General features: G+C 40.5%; 1 protein-coding gene across 1 annotated transcript in view; it reads left to right on the forward strand.

Moving 5' to 3' along the window:
- PIK3C2B (phosphatidylinositol-4-phosphate 3-kinase catalytic subunit type 2 beta) overlaps positions 1-14,931 on the forward strand; it is a 134,221-nt gene extending 119,290 nt beyond the window's left edge. The window contains exons 25-33 of the mRNA XM_089514574.1: positions 1,453-1,609; positions 3,345-3,454; positions 4,165-4,366; positions 4,547-4,671; positions 7,389-7,506; positions 8,850-8,931; positions 9,652-9,758; positions 9,875-10,003; positions 13,274-14,931. Coding sequence (XP_089370700.1) covers positions 1,453-1,609; positions 3,345-3,454; positions 4,165-4,366; positions 4,547-4,671; positions 7,389-7,506; positions 8,850-8,931; positions 9,652-9,758; positions 9,875-10,003; positions 13,274-13,462 — 1,219 coding nt within the window. The 3' untranslated portion in view covers positions 13,463-14,931. The remainder of the gene's footprint in view (positions 1-1,452; positions 1,610-3,344; positions 3,455-4,164; positions 4,367-4,546; positions 4,672-7,388; positions 7,507-8,849; positions 8,932-9,651; positions 9,759-9,874; positions 10,004-13,273) is intronic.
- Positions 14,932-17,073: the final 2,142 nt, after the last annotated feature.

Consider the following 17,073-nt stretch of genomic DNA (forward strand, 5'->3'; position numbering starts at 1 on the left):
ATGATGAAACTGATTCATTTGAGGAGAGTTTTGGCTGCTGGTAAAGGCCCTGTTTGCCTGAAGCTTTTTTTGAGCTTCTGGTGGGAATTACACTGCTCTCCAGTAACCAGAATTCTTCACCTTTGTCTATGCCAGGTACAACTCTATGATTCTATGAGTCTATGAGTTTTTTGCAGTTGCAACCCAACAACACTTGATTTTACACCCTTTTGTACTAAAGCAAGATCCTCTAGCAAGAACTGTTTAATAATTATGGTGCATGCATTTTGAATTTGTATCCAATACTAGACTTTACAAGCCAATGTGATATAGGGGTTTGAGCGATGGACTGGGAATTTGGAAGACTAGGGTTGGGGGACGGAGAAGACTAGGGTTCAAATCTGCTCAGCCATGGAGATCCACTAAGTCATATTCTGTCAGCCTCAGAGGAGGGCAATGGCAAACAGTCTGAACAAAGCTTGTGAAGAATACTCAAGGGTTGCCTTTGAGTTGCCATAAGTCAGAAACAACATGAAGGCACAAAACAAAAAACACGACCTTACGTGCGCTCTGTTTAGGGACTAACAGTACAATTCTAACTGGGACTGGGAGGTCAGCAGAGGCAGGGTGGATTTTTAATGTCCTTCCAGTTGACTGAAAAGGAGGGGAAATGCTTATACCAGCTTAAGGTTGGGAGTGGCTTGAGCATTGGACTATGACTCTTGAGACCAGGGTTTGAATACCCACATAGCCATGAAAATTCACAGGGTGACCTTAAGTAAGTCACATTCTCTTAGCCTTAGGGGAAGGTAAAAGCAAACTCCCTTTGAAAAATCCTGTCAAGAAAACCCCATGATAGGTTCACCTTAAAGTCATTAAAAGTTGGAAATGACTTGAACACACACAACACCAAAGGCTGCAATAGGTGTGGGGCCAGGTCCTGGTGTCCCTGGAGCACCCCATTACAGGTTTACCGCTGTTGGTGGAACATTTATATCTATAGAGCTTTCCATAGCTATAACTGGGAGCTTCTGGACAGATAGCAGACACACACACACACACACACACACACACACACACACACGGATAGAGATCCTGTCTTATCTCCAGAGGTGATTTTTTTTTTTGCCCCATCTTAATTCCTTGTCAGCCAGTACATACTGGAGTTGTGGGGGTGATCTCTGAATTTGACAACTTTGCTCTCACTTGTAGATTTTGAAACGCGAAACATTTTAATATGCTATGTGATTTTTTAAAAATCTAATTTGTTATCAAATGTTTGAAGATTTTTCTTTCTATTATTACACAAGCATACAGCTTTAATTACAAGGGATACAGTTTTTATGTTCCTTCAGAATAATAGGGGCCTGACATGAGTTGGTGTTCTGTATGTGGTCTGAAATGTGTTTGAGAATAAGCATAGTGATATTTTGGTTTTTAAGATAACCATAGAGTGATAAATTTTCCACACAGGGATCGAGCCCCGTTTGTCTTCACATCAGACATGGCTTATGTCATCAATGGTGGGGATAAGCCCTCCAGTCGCTTCCATGATTTTGTTGATCTCTGTTGCCAGGCTTACAACCTGATCCGCAAGCATACTCACCTCTTCATCAATCTTCTGGGCCTGGTGAGTGACCCACAACCTATTTCCCTGTTGGTCATGCTCTAGTGGTATTGTATCTTATCTGGCCAAGACATAATAACTCCTGTGAAGCCACTCTGAGACCCAGTTCTGGGAAAAGAGCAGGATACAAGTAAATATTGTCGTCGTCATCATCTTTGAGCTCAGGTTGGGGGACGGAGCAGAAAGAGGAAAAGAGATTGAGAGAAAGAGAGAGACTATAGACTTGTCCTGAGGAATAAAGAATTGCATTCTTTGTTTTCCTCCATGATAAAGTGCTCCCTATTTCTCTATATCCCTTGTGAGTCATCCCTTTTGAGTTAATCTCTCTATTTAGACCTAATGTGGGTGGGTTGTGGAGGTCTCGGACTAAGATCAGCCTCACAAATAAGGAAGGAACCAAAACAAGAACAATGGCAAAATTTTAAACTGGAAGTGAATGTATATCCACATCTGGTTTAATTTTGGGGGTTGGGGGGCAAAATAAGGTGGGCAGGGCCTATGCTTTATTTCAGTGCAAAATTGCTGCTTCTGGAAGCTTCTAGGACCAGAGGTTGATGTTCTAGGGAAATATTTTTGTTTGTGTGGAGAAGGACATTGGAGGATGAAAGTGGCCAAGGGCTGCCAAAAACATCCATGAGGGGCTGCTTCTGTTTTGACCATACATAGTTTAGACCTTCTTTTTTTTTCAAATCAGAAATAGAAATAAGATCTCTACAATTCAGCCAGTAGGAGAGCCTCATGACTGCTTCAGCCTGTTTTGCAGACTGTTAGGTCTACAAGTTTGGTGGAGAAGACTAAGGGCTCAAACAGACAGGCCCAAATAAAGCTGCTTCGAGGCACTTTGGAGGTGTGCTGTTTAAATGATGCATACGTCCTAAGAGTCTGAAAGCCACACCAAAGCCACGCTCCTGTCCTAAGGACGCAACTTCTGGCTTGGGCACAATTTCTGGCTTCTTAAGATGCATGTGTCATTTAAAAAGCATACCTCCAAAGTGACCCGAAGCAGCTTTATTTTGACCTGTCTATTAGGGCCCTCTAAGGCAAGCAGTCTTCACCTGAGTCACCCCCACCTGCTCCTGGCTGTCATGCAATTTTCTTTGCACATCCTCTGCATCCTAGTCTAGCAAAAGAAAATGATGCTAATGCAGGTGAGAGATAAAGTGTAGCTGCAGCAAGGCTTGAATACCGATTACTCTGAATACTAGCTGCCACCACCCGCATAGCTTTGAAAAAGACAAGTGCCACGCTTTCAGTGAAATGACAGCCACATGATTGGCACTGCATGCATTGTAGAAGTACTTCATAGCAAATCAGCCATGGGATTTTCCTATGGGCTTCAGATTCCTGGAAGGTGATTCTCAGCTATTCTTGTTAGCATGTATGCATGACATTGACAGTTCATGGTGAAAACAAAAATATCTACTTGTTGCAAACAGTTTTATTAAATGACTATATATATTAAATAAGCTGCTGAGGAAATGTTCAAGCAAAGAACTTAGTGAAGGACAAGCATGGAACCTCATCTACAGCTATTGTTTCCCAAAGACCCGGAGAGGGCTGTTGGTTCTGGAGACTCTTGCAAACACTGTTCATTATAATCACATATTTTAGGTGTTTGTCTTGCTTTAAAGGAAAACCAGGATTCTCAGGGAATCAGACTACATGTTCTGCCCAAGTTCAAGGTCTTCATATTTCTTTTGTTTTTGGGTCCTGATTTGTGGCCTTCTTTGGTGTCCAGATGCTGTCCTGTGGGATCCCTGAGCTCTCTGACCTTGAGGACCTAAAGTATGTCTATGATGCTCTGAGACCACAAGACTCTGAGGCAGATGCCACCACCTATTTCACCAGGTGAGAGAGATAGTAGTCTTCAATCTAACGCATGAAAATGGAAATGAAAGTATGATGGATCCCTTCTTCAGGTTGGCTCCATAGTTCAAAACCCTTGAGCATCTGTCTCTCACTTTGCCCCTCAAGACCCCTTCTTGGATTTGGTCCTTGGCCTCAAAGTGATCTCTGTGTGACCCAGTGGATGTGTTGTGCTGTGAGTTCACTGAGATAAAGGTGACCCAACTGTATCAAACTTAATAGGAACAACCAGACACAGTTGTAAGAAGACAATAAACAAGTAGAAGTTTATTAAGACACATTTAGATGATACATCAACCACTGAATATTTAAACTTTCGCAGCTTCCCCAAACCCTATTCATTTTTTCCCCTTTGGATGATTGTCCTGTCTCTATTACAGCTTTTCCCTATCTCTCAGGGAATCTGCCTGAGACAAAACCGCATGTTTTATCCTTTCTTCCCTGTGGGCCTCCCTTAACAGTATTCTCTGAGCTGAGATTAGTCGGCAACAACCAGGCATGCCCAGTTCCTCCCTTCGCAGGGGGCTCCCCAATCTGCTCTGTCCCAAGCTGCATCGACAGAGAAATAGGAAAACACAAGTGTGCCGTGGTCTTCTGCAAGAGGTCTCCCATGGACTCTGAAAATCTTGGAGCAGAACAATAACTTTGTTATGAGTCTACATACAGCCTAGATGTTTTGTCTCTTGCTGCAGATTGATAGAGTCCAGCCTGGGCAGCGTAGCCACAAAACTCAATTTCTTCATTCACAATCTGGCACAGATGAAATTCACAGCCTCAGATACCCGACCAACACTTTCATTTGCCCCTCGTGTGCATACGATCAAGACATCTAGCCGGATCCTTGATGTCTTCCTCTGCCGCCATGAAAAGATCTTCAATCCCAGCAAGGGCTATGTGAGTCCTTTTGATGACCATCAAAAATTAGGAGGGCAAGTGGGGAGGATGCAGAGTTGAGGAAGCATGAAATTATCATAGAAGTGGGGTTCCAAGCAAGGGCATCTTATATCGCTCATGGAGCAGCATCAAAGATGTAGAAACTGAACCATAAGGCAAACTTTCTTCCCTGGCTTGCAGATATACATTGTGAAGGTGAAACGAGAGAATCCCGCTGAGGCCTCTTATATCCAGCGCACCTTTGAGGAGTTCCAAGAGCTGCACAACAAGATGCGACTGATTTTCCCCTCCTCACATCTTCCCAGGTTAGCTTTTTTTGGCTTACAAGCTCCCTTTCTGTTCATGGTATACTATATACTGTCAGTAATAATTGGGATATCACTAGGTGAAAATATTAATATATGCATGTAAACATCTATTTCCTGGACATTTGGTCATGCTCCCCATTCTTCTGTAACAACACAAGATTTTCCCCTTGGGAATTTTGCTCACACATCTGATGAGCAGCCCAGGAGCTTTTTGCAGTTCCCTAGTCTTCTCCAAACACCTGGCAAATACATACCCCTGAATTTGATATGTACATTTCTCCTGTATCAGATGTTCAGTTGATTTGTTGGTATAGCTGCCCACTGTGGGTGCACATGTAACCCATATTTGTCCATCCCTGCATTATATAGTCAGGCCAGGGTTTGTTTGTTCTTGATTTACACTATTCATCATAAGGAAAAGGGTCTTTTAGAAATATATTAAGCACTTTGTTTAAGTCTTCTGTTGGTTTGGTGATTAAAAATGGATTTAGATTTGGATCTGATGTTTTATTAACCTGAGGTTAGTGGTGGTGTGTGTCTAAATAGTAGATGCCGGGAGACTGTAGGATATAAAAAGTCCCAAGGCAAGTCTTTTATAGTTCAGCCTTCACAGAAACAACATTTTAATGAGGAGTCTAGACTTGTTAGCACAGCTGCGTGGTCCATATTGATTTGTTTGTTTATGTTACTTATAAATGAAATACTCTGCATCAGATATTTTCCAGAAGTGTATAGTAAATTACTTGTATAGTATAGTATAGTATAGTACAGTATAGTACAGTATAGTAGAGAGCCAGTATGGCGTAGTGGTTTGAGCGTTGGACTAGGACCTAGGACACTGGAAGACCAGGATTCGAATCCCATGGAAACCTACTGGGTGACCTTTGGCAAGTTATACTCTCAGCCTCAGAGGATGGCAATGGCAAACCTCCTCTGAAGAAACTTGCCAAGAAAACCCGATGATAGGCAAATGCCTTAGGGTCGCCATAAGTCGGAAACGACTTGAAGGCACATAGCAACAGCAACATAGGCCTGTTACAGACAGCCAAAATAAAGCTGCTTCAAGTCACAGTGGAGGTATGGTGTTTCAATGATGCATGCGTCCTAAGAGTCCAGAAGCCACACCAAAGCTACACTCCAGTCCTTAGGGCTGGAGCGTGGCTTTGGTGTGACTTCTGGACTCTTAGGACGCATGCATCATTGAAACACCATACCTCCACTGTGACTCGAAGCAGCTTTATTTTGGCTGTCTGTAACAGGCCATAGTAAATTAAAACTGCTAGATACAAAACGTAATATAAAAACAGATGCATCTGAGGTGGAGATCTCTTCGGCTCCTTCAGAATTACCATTGGCCTTTCTTTGGTTAATACCCCCCTTACCTGGTCAGTGAGTTTTGATGGATCATATCATTTATTACGGCACACAGCCAGCACAGCGATAAAATACTTTTAAATACCTTTAAGTGAAAATGAAGCAATAGGTGACTTTATGCCTACATTACTGGATGACTTGACAACAGTTTAAAAATTCCTAGCTGAATGTAATAACCTGTTAACCACATTGGTAAATTTACATTTGCATTCACAAACAAATTTTGTGGCCACCAAGGAGCAAAACATGCCACCTGAGATTGATAAAGCTAGTACACCCCCAAAAATATCTGTCACATTATGTGATGAAAATAACTCAAGGAAGGGACTTAAGCGAAAGAGCCAAAATGAGAAAGTACTAGAAAATCCTAGGAAAATTTATAAAGCATATTTACCCTTAAATCCCCCAGATTCTAGAAAACCATTATCTGGAGATGAATATAAAACTAGAGGAAATCTCTCTTCCCAGAACCCCTTGGCAGAGAAACTGTTGACAGATATAGTTTTGATGGATTACCGTCTCTAGAATAAGAGTTGAGCCATATTCCTTCCATTTTGTAATCATGGATTTAATGGCGCTCCAGGAAATGTTCACAGTTTGGGATTTTTTCGCTTCTTGCGCTTTTGGCTAAGATCAAGTGATTTTTTTCAAATAACTCAATTCTGACTGGTATTTCTGTACAACTTCATTCTGGGTTTGTTTCAATAGTCCCTTGGTCTTTGTGATGCTGTTTGTTTAGATAAGCTCTTCAACAAACTCTAGGGCATTCTAGAAATAGATCTAACGTCATGTGGCACTACATTTGCAAACAGGTGATCACCATTCACCTAGTTATGTGACTTTTGGAAGCAGTGGTTTGCACCAAAGGTTATATAGGCAAGTCACAGCAATGGGGATAAATGCTTCTGCCAATTTCTTTTACTTATGTATCACAATTAAAATATTGTGTGCCTTCACAGTGTTGAGTCTCTTGTGTCAATCCAGTGATAATAGTCCCAGTTAGATCCATTTTAATTCCCAGTTGTAACACGATAAAATGTGGAAAAGAAATGTGGATTACTTCTACAAGGCACTATAAAGAGATAGCTCCAAATTATGTGCAATCATAAACCATGATCAGCTGACTATCGTGTGTGTGTTCAACACGATGCAAAGTTAACTGAAAATTTTGCCTCAAAACAGACAGAGCTGCTCCACTACAATGTAATATGAATAAATGTTTAAAAATTAAATTGTGCAAGATTTTTGCTGTGGAGAGCAAGGATGCTTCATTTCAGTGTTACTTTTCTTGATCCATAGAATCAGTTATTAAAGGTCTCCTTCTTTTTGCCATTTCCCAGCTTTCCTAGCAGGTTTGTAATTGGACGCTCACGAGGAGAGGCAGCGGCTGAGAAGAGGAAAGAGGAGCTGAATGGTTACATTTGGCATTTGATCCGTGCAGCCCCTGAGGTGGCTGAGGTAATGTTGAGGAAAAGAGGTAACATTAGCAAGATGGCTAGTTTGTAGACAGAGGCTCTAGTGTGAAGTAGTTTCACCAAAGCTGCTGTCTAAATCTCAGGTACAGGCAGCCCTGGGATTTTCTACAAATACTTTTGACATTCTGCTTTAGCAAGCTTGGTTAATGCATTTGGAAAGAGCCAGCATGGTGGATTGGTTTGAGTGTTGGACAAGGACACTGGGAGACCAAGATTCAATTTCCACTTAGCCATGGAAACCTACTGGATGACCTTGAGCAAGTCACACTCCCTCAGAGGAAGGCAAGGGCAAATTCTTTCTCAACAAATTCTGCCAAGAAAACCCAGTGCCCTTGAAGGCACACAACAGCAACAACAACAATGTAAATTTAAATAGCATTTCTTCCTTCCTTCCTTCTCTATTATTTACTTTAAAAAATTATACCCCATCCTATAGCCAAAGATTTCAGGGTAGCTTACAATAAAATCAGTTTAAAACAAATAACAAAATTTTTAAAAGACTAAAAATATACTCAATCATTTATCAGCTCAAAACCAGTTACAACAATTTAAAATAGTGTTAAGCTCATAAGCAAATTCAATAAGATCAATTAGGCCCAAAGACTTCAATAAAAAATCCTGTTGGGCAAAATAATACCACTTTGGCACTGGTCAGGCCTTCAAGGAGAGGGTATTCACTACAAACAGGGTGCCACTACAGAGAAGGTCCTCTCCAAATCTTCCCACAATGTATTACCCCTACTGGTGGGACGAAGAGGAGGGCCCTTCCAATAGACCTCAATTCCCAGACAATTAGACTTCAATTCTCTTGTGGTGCTCCATCAAGTATCACAGTCCCAAGCCATTCCTTGTCTAGCTGTACAACCAGGAATATTCTGAAACAACTGCTGGAGGACACTGAAGAGGATTTACCTTCCCGCTCCCTCTGTGTGTGTATGTGACAACTAATGTACCAGCCAAAGATTATAATGGCTCTTAAGTATGGAAGACTACATTTGGGGTAGCTATATCAGGAATGTATTCTAGGCTTGAAACATTGCTAGGCAGACTGGATTACCTGTTAAGTATCTTGAATTATCTTATCAATATATAATAGGGATAACAAGTCTAACCTTCATGTTAGTGTGTAATTGAGGAACATAATAGTGCAGGTAATAAACGCCTCAAAATTAATTAACTGATTATATGAGTTAATTGTTCTGTGTGAATAGCATAAATTTGAGGCATGCCCAATGAAACTCTCTTTGGCTGATCAGGTGGCAACTTGGTACTAGAAGAGAAAAAATATGGCCTAATGTTGTGTGTGTGATTTTTTTTTTCTTGTAGTGTGACCTGGTGTATACATTTTTCCACCCACTTCCAAGGGATGAAGTTGCTTCAGGCACCAGTCCAGTTCCAAAGCCTACAGGTAAATATCTGCAGAATACATCTGCCTCATTGTTCTTTTGCTGTGACAAATCCTGAAGTGGGAGGGAACTGTGAATGGAAAGGAAATGTTCCTGTGCAGGCAACTTTGGATGAAGTCTATCTTAATCTCCATTTTTGAAAATAAAAGTGCTAGTCAGTGTAACAAAATGTACTGCTTCCCCCTAAGACAGTGATGGTGAACCTTTTAGAGGCTGAGTGCCCAACCTGCAACTCAAAATCCACTTATTTATTGCAAAGTGCCATGTCCCTCTGGCTTTCTAGTAACAAACTCTGGCAAACTCTGTACTGGGGAGACGGCACGTGTGCCCACAGAGAGGACTCTGAGTGCCACCTCTGGCACGCGTGCCATAGGTTCGCCATCACTGCCCTAAGAGAAGCTTATCCAGTGGTCGCTGTATTTATGAGAAACTGGCCTGAAGTTTAGAGTGCTGTTCTGAGAGAGATACCAAAATATGCTATGTACTAGGCAATAGAAATAAAAAATCGTGGTTAAAATTGAAGTAAAGTAAGATGGAAGATATTATGTCATACTGATGTTGGAACTAATATTTATATAAATATTTAAAATGAAAGACAAAAATAAATGTTAACATTTTCTGCTGTATGATAAAACTCTGTATGGGAGGTGGTGGATCCTCTCTGCTTTGGACATTATAATTTCTTTGTTCTCCATGCTAGTGCCACTGTTTCTTTTTCCTAGATGCAGCATGGTCTCAGCCTGTTGGAAAAGTGGGTGGGGAAGTGAAACTCTCAGTCTCCTACAAGAACAACAAACTCTTTATCATGGTGATGCACATCCGAGGTCTGGTAGGTGTTGAGTTGTGGCTTTTTCAGTAGTAGCTGCAAGCCAGACTTTTTCAGATCTCTTCAATCTTGTGTGGCGCAAACAACTGACTGTGACTGGCTTCATTTGTGTCTTGCAGCAGCCTATTCAGGATGGCAGTGACCCTGACCCTTATGTTAAGATTTACCTTCTGCCTGACCCCCAGAAAACTACCAAGAGGAAAACCAAAGTTGCTCGAAAAACTTGCAACCCAACCTACAATGAAATGGTATGCTCCTGTATAGTTTGCCTTGACAGCCTGAGGCATAGGACAGACTTGCAGTGTCTAAAGCTGGAGTAGGCAACCTGCAGCTTCCAGATATTTTTGGACAGTAGCTCCCTTTGGCTTTTGTTTAACCAGTTGTGGAGGGTGATGAGAGCTGTAGTCCAACAATATCTGTGGAGCTACAATTTTCCACTGGGACAATCATGTCCCAGTGGTGTAACAGAAATTTCAGGAAACTTAAATTTCTAGGATTGGCAGAGCAATAGGATTGGCAAGAGGACCTAGTAATTGAAAATCCATAAGTTTATTTCCAATTGTCGACAAAGGAAAACAATGAACTCAGTGGAATTCAAGTTCCAAAAGCTGAGACCCCGAACAAGACAAAATGGCTCTTTTTATATTATTCAAGACAAAGAAGCTTCTTCAGTACACCTGATTGGCTAATTACAATTTAAACATACAGAATTCTTACAATCAGAACAGAAATACATGCATACATTAAAACTGCATCATCACTCCTTACCCCCTCCTGTAGGAATTCAGTAGCTTTCCTCCTAACCTTGCTTCTGAATGTCCTTATCTCAGTAGTTTATGTTATGTCTTTTTACTGGTGCCAGCTTCCATCCAGGTCAAGACGCACTCATTATTCCTTTGCTCTAGTTTTTCTAAACTCCAAGCCTTTATTTCAAAAACCATCTCTCTGGCTGACAAAGGTGACTCCATCTTTCTATAGCTTTTTTATTTCAACAAGGAATTTCCACCACAGTGGAAGGTAGATTCTGGAACGGATTAAAATTGTGGATTAGCAGAGCTCAGACATTACCACCTGGTTTGTTCAGGTTATAATATTGTTCATGGACCTTACCTGTGGAAGAAGCTTTCATGTAACACTCACAAATATAATTTGCCACCTCACAGGATCAGAATTCATGCAAGTTAAGGTTTCTGTGAGGGAGATATGATCAAAGGACTTGTGCCTACATTATTTGTTCTGTATATACAGTGGGCCTTTGGTATATGGTGGGATTTGGGTCCAGGACCTCCCATGGAGACCAAAATCCAAGGATGCTCTAGTCCCATTAAATACAGTGGGGGAGCAAAATGGTGTGCCTTATATAAAAGGACAAAATCAAGGTTTCCTTTTGGATTTGTTTTCAATATTGTCAAGCTATGGTTAGTTGAATCCATTGATAAAGAATTCGTGGATATTTGCTTTGCTAATAGGCAACTAATGTCTTTATCTCCAGCTATATTTCAAAGGAAGGAACTGACAAAACCACTTCTGAGTATTCATTGCCTAAGAAAACCCTGTCAAATTCATGGGATTGCTATAAGTCAACAGGTGACTTGAAGGCACACACGTAGCAGAAAACCCATTTGTAAGCAATGGCTGGAGACCTATATAAAATTCTTGACTCATGCAAACTCATGCAAGTCCACTTAAAACTGCAACCTTCTGTGGTTTCTTTGCCCTACTTTGTGCATTGGAGAGGTCCATGAAAGAAGCAATGACTTACAGTAAATAGGGGCAACATTTAGCGTTCTTAGGTTTGCCGGACTACAGCTGCCAACCACCCTAATCAGCATAGTTAGTGGTGGAGGATGATTGAAACTGCAGCTCAGCTGGTTAACTGCCTACTCCTGAATGGCCTGTAATCAAGTGGAGCACACATATTGTGCAAGCAGAAGGTCTCAGGTTCTGTTGTATGCATCTCCAAGTCGGACTAGGAAAGAAACATGAGCTAGCCATTTCTGCCAGGCTCTGAAACTCCCTTCCCAGAGAAGTTAGCTGGCAACCTTCATACTTTCTTTTCACAGACAAGTAAAGACTTATCTGTTTAGACAGGTGTTTGATGATGGACTATATAAGGCCTATCCCGCCAAAATAAAGTGTTGGGTCTTGCTAACTTGCTCTGGTGTGTGTGTGTGCACGCGCACATGTTGAAAGATATATGTTTTTAAATCTGGTTTTAAACTTTTTGATCGTTTAATCTTTTTTAACATTTATATCTTGTGGGTTTTTTTATCTATATGTTTTTTAAATGTTTTGTAAGCTGCTTTGAGACCCAAACTGGGAAAATGATGAGATGATAATGATCATCATCATCATCATCATCATCATCATCATCATACAAACCAGAGGTGGAAATTATGTGGTGCTACAAATATTATTGGACTTCAAGCAACCCTAGGCAGTATACAGTAGCTGTTGGTGAGGAATGCTGTGGGGCTGCACTCTAACAACATCTAGGGGACCACACAGTTCCCACCCTTGCTAAGACTATGCTGAATTAGCTGAACCAGTGATGTGACTTATGTAATGTATCCTGTGTTACTAATGCACAAGCAAACCGGTAATAACAAGAATCCCTGGTGTTTGGGAGGATCTTTGGCCATATCTGAGCTGATTCATTGCTTTCTCAAACAGGAGATGGCCAAGCAAAATGGCTATAGGAAATCCCCCTTGGTTGTCACACGAATACCCTGGGCAGATGCTCAGTGTAGAGTGAGCTGGTGCCCACTGCTAGGGAGATGCGTAAACTGATGGCAATATGGTTGTTGCCTTATCTTTCTTACTTTAACTTACTTTCTGTGCTTTTAATCTCAGCCTGATATATCAAGAATTTATTCCTGCCATAGGGAAGGCTTCACCTGCTGAATTCATATCAGGCTACTGTTAAAGGCATAGGAAAAGACTCAGGAAGAAAAATCACCAACTTTTAAAACTTGGGCTATGGAATTGCAGCCTAGGAAAATTTTTAACCTTTCAAAAGTATTAATTTAAAAGTCTGATAGGACTTTTATCATAGTAGGAGTGGTTACTACAGAAGGTACTTTAAAGCAAAGATGTTAAAGTGAGGTGCTGTGGTTGCAAGCAGGATCAGGACTTTCCTGCAGCCCTTGACTTTACCACAAAGGGCTTACCAGATGTAAATGCTGCCTGATTTAAATGCTGGACAGAAATTACCATGACTAAATCTAATGTTAGTCAACTAGAATAGACCCATTCAATCAATCGAACCTACACAGGTGTTTCCATTTATTTAATAGGTGTATTCTGTTTGGGAATAGCAATAGTATTTAGGCCTTTTTGTATTAATATACACATACTAATGAAAAAGATAACAAAACCACTGCATCTGACATTGTGCTTTAGGGACCTGAGAGTACCGCACTGACCTTCTCATGCTGTTCTAAGCAGCTGTCTATTTAATTCCGTAAAGAGAAACAGAGAAAGCATGCTTATCTCTCAAAATCTTCTGTATTTTGCAGCTTGTCTATGATGGCATTCCTAAAGGAGATCTCCACCAGCGGGAGCTGCATCTCAGCGTTCTGAGTGAAGAGGGCTTTTGGGAAAATATCCTCCTTGGGGAGGTCATTATTAGATTACGGGACCTGGATCTGACACAGGAAAAGATGGGCTGGTTTGAATTGGGCTCTAGGAGTCACGGGACCATGTGAAGAGCAACAAGGCAGCCATAATATCTTTGGAACCACTTTGGCTCCTTGTGAGCCCCTGGGAATCGGTGCATGTTCCAGAAGTTATATTCTGGTATATCTGAAAGGATTTAGTTTCCTGCAAATAAGAAGGATGGATATATTGTTTCTCTGCAAATGAAGGGTTAATTTCTTGTGGGGAATGAGGATTTTTGGATTGAGTCATGATAGGAAATTTTCTTATGACTTGAAAAGGCTGCCATAGATGGACGTTTTAAAAAATACATTTACCTTGTGTCAAGGGAACAATGATTTACAGTGGGGGAGTTGAAATATTCAGTGTTCTTCCTTACCTCTTTAGGATATTTTTATTTTTTTTTATAAAAAGCAAAAAGTTTGAACCCACACAGAAGATAGAATGGAGTCCAGATGGAGAAGGAGCTTTTCAGGGTGGGCTATATCATCAATGACATTCTTATTGGACTTTCTTAAGGGTGCTTTAATTTTTTTAAAAAATAAATGCTTGCATATGAACTTGTGAGGGAAGGGAATGTATATGGGGTGGGTATGAATGGTAGTTTAAAACCTTATCTCTGGGATAGGAGCTACTATGCTCCAACTCAAGCCATCTTGGAGAATTTGCTTCCAAAGGAGAGCTATGTAACTTGTACATGTGTAGAGCCTAAAATTCCTGATTTCCTGCTAAGAAAATGCAACCTAGAAGGCAGGCACTCTTGGATTAACATCTGGACTTGTTTGGAGAAGGTAGAAGGCAACAATATTTCCTCTTGATTCTAAAGTCCATAAAGGCCTTGACCACAAGTGTCTAGGAGCTGTGTGTTATTTCCACTTTCCTTGCTTGCTGATCTGAATTGCCTCTCTCACATTTTGTGTTCTGGTCAGACTGAGGAACTGAACCTGATAAGTTGCATTAAGTCTTGTAAGCAGAGAGTTTTCACTGATATAAGAGGGAGGAACTGCCCTTAGCTCTCCTAAACTGTGACTTTGGAGAACTGATTCTGTGAATTAGCCAAATATCCTTTGTGACAGTCAGTCACCTGTGTGTAGTAATTCTTTCTAGGTTAACTGACTGCTTTTGCCTAAAATGCAAATTACTCTAGCTCAGTTTAAAACTGTTGTGGATTATCTTCATTAGTGTCACTGCAGGCTTTTCCTCCAGAGAGGTGGATGGGAGGCAAGACAGTAAAGACAAAAGTGCTGGATAACTGGTTAAAAGGTTATATTGGCATTTGCCATTAAGCACCAATGATTTTTTCAAGCCTTTTTGTGCACCACTTGCATTGCAACAAGTCCTGAAGAGCAGGTGGCCACAAGCTGTTTCTTCATAGACCTTTCTTCAAGAAGTAAAACTTTATTTAAAAAAGCAACACGGGGTGGGGAAATCACCAACTTTTAAAAATCATTTTCTCTTTATAATTATACAAAAGACCCAGTGGTTGTTGTTGTTGTTGTTGTTGTTGTTGTTGTTTTTTAATTTTTTTACAGGATGTCCTATTCGGACATTGCCATTTGCCTCCTTGAATAAAAGAAACAGCACTTCAAAATAGGAAGGGCAAGTCTTTTCCACATCTCAGGCAAGAGCCTTACAACTCAGAGCCTGACTCTTCTTAGTCCTTACTGAGGTATTTGTTTACAGTGAGAACTCTCTGACAATGGACTGTTTCTCCCCAAAAATAAATGTATTTAACTTTTTTAAAAAAGATATTTTATCTGACAGGTGACATGTTCAGAAATAGGCTAAGTCTGGGAGGACTGTTTTTTATCCTTTCCTTGTCTGAGCTGTCTCTGAAAGTAACACCTGACTACTCTGCACAGAGATGTAGGTGGATTTCAGAGAGGCAATTACTCAAGAGGATATTGGCTGTGTTCTTTAGTTATGTCATCCGTCCTATAGGAAACAAAGTAGAGATGGCACCTTATGGATACCTGTATCTTTCTCGGTTGTAAAATGGTGGCATTGATTAAAAATAAATAAATAAATAAATAAAAGGAAATGGAAATCTGGAAAGGCTATGATGTGTTATCTTACTCAGTGAGAGGGAGAAAAACAACAACATTGCTTTTTAAAAGGTTTGCCTCATTAGCATTAATCACAAATCAAATTCAGTAAATCTGTTTACAATGCTTAGTAAAAGAGGGTGGGCTGTGATGCATCTTGGCTGCTGAGATGATCCTTTGTGTCATTTGGCTGTGATTTTTCCATAATCTAGTCTCAGTGTGGGGAACACATATATGAACTAAAATGAACATGAATTATCAATTTCCTCTTTCTTGTGAGAATTAAGGGTTCCATGATGCTCCTTCTCTAGACCAGTTTATAGAATACAGGAATATTCTATATGGCCCCACTGTGGTTCTCATTGTTGCAGCATGTTTGCATGTCTGATCACTTGTTTTTGTGGGACCTGTACTATAACGCAACTACCACCACCAGCATATATGTCAAAACAAGATAAGTCTTCAGTCCTGAAGTGGCAATTCTCTAAAGTGAAGTGCAGAAATCAAAAGGAAACCTTTAGCAGGGATCCCAGTTCTGAATATACGGAATCACTTGATGAATCACTCAAAATTTTGTCAGAGTTGCAGGTCACAGCAAGACATTGGGGACCAAAATTAGGCTCTGGCCCTACTAAAGTTTCTTTGATCAGATCAACATGGTCCTGCTTTGTTTTTGTTTTCATGTCTGCTCACAAGGAGGTTTGCAGATAATTGTGGGAAGAAGAGATTATTGGATGTAAGAACTTCAAAAACGGATTGGTCTTTTTATGCTTCATTGTGCTTTTATTTCAGGACTCCTGATGTCAAACTTTTAGCTCAGTTATATGTTTGAGGTCTAAATCTTTTCTTTGTAGGCCTTCACACCAACCTGAAATGTGGTCCTCTCAGCTGTTTTATTAGCAGTGTGTGTGCATGCATTCAGTATTTGGGACAAGAAGCAGCTATCGGAACTGAATATGGACAAAAAGAATGGTTCCCAATTGGCAAATGGGTCAGACAAGACTGCATACTATCATCCTATCTATTAAACCTGTATGCAGAAAATATCATACGCAGAGCATTTTAGATTCAGAGGCAGGAGGAGTCAAGATTAGGAGGAAGAAACATTAACTACTTTAGATATGTAGATGACACAATACTACTAGCAGAAACTAACAAAAGACCTGGAGTAACTACTGAAGAAGGTCAAGGAGGAAAGTGCCAAGGTTCAATTAATGCTGAACATTAAAGAAACTAAAATGACCATGGAAGAGCTACAAGAATTCATCCTAGATAAGGAGAGAGCTGAAATAGTCAAGCAATTCTCATATATTACATGACATATTGATCAAAATGGAGACTATATTAGAAGAATAGGAATGGGAAGGACTGCTGTGAAGGAACGGGATAGGATGGTAAAATGTAAGGATATAACTGAACACTAAAGTGAGAATAGTCCAAGCCATTGTACTATATATCACCATGTATGGATGTGAGAATTGGACAGTCAAGAAAGCTGATAAAATCAACTCATTTGAGTTGCTGGAGAAGAGTGCTGAGAATACCATGGAGGGCCAAGAAGACAAACAAATAGATTTTAGAACAGATTGAGCATGCACTGTGTCTGAAAACCAGGA

This window comes from Sceloporus occidentalis, unplaced genomic scaffold (genome assembly GCF_023333645.1).
Source record: "Sceloporus occidentalis isolate IW3139 unplaced genomic scaffold, rSceOcc1.0.p SCAF_3, whole genome shotgun sequence".
Taxonomy (NCBI): domain Eukaryota; kingdom Metazoa; phylum Chordata; class Lepidosauria; order Squamata; family Phrynosomatidae; genus Sceloporus; species Sceloporus occidentalis.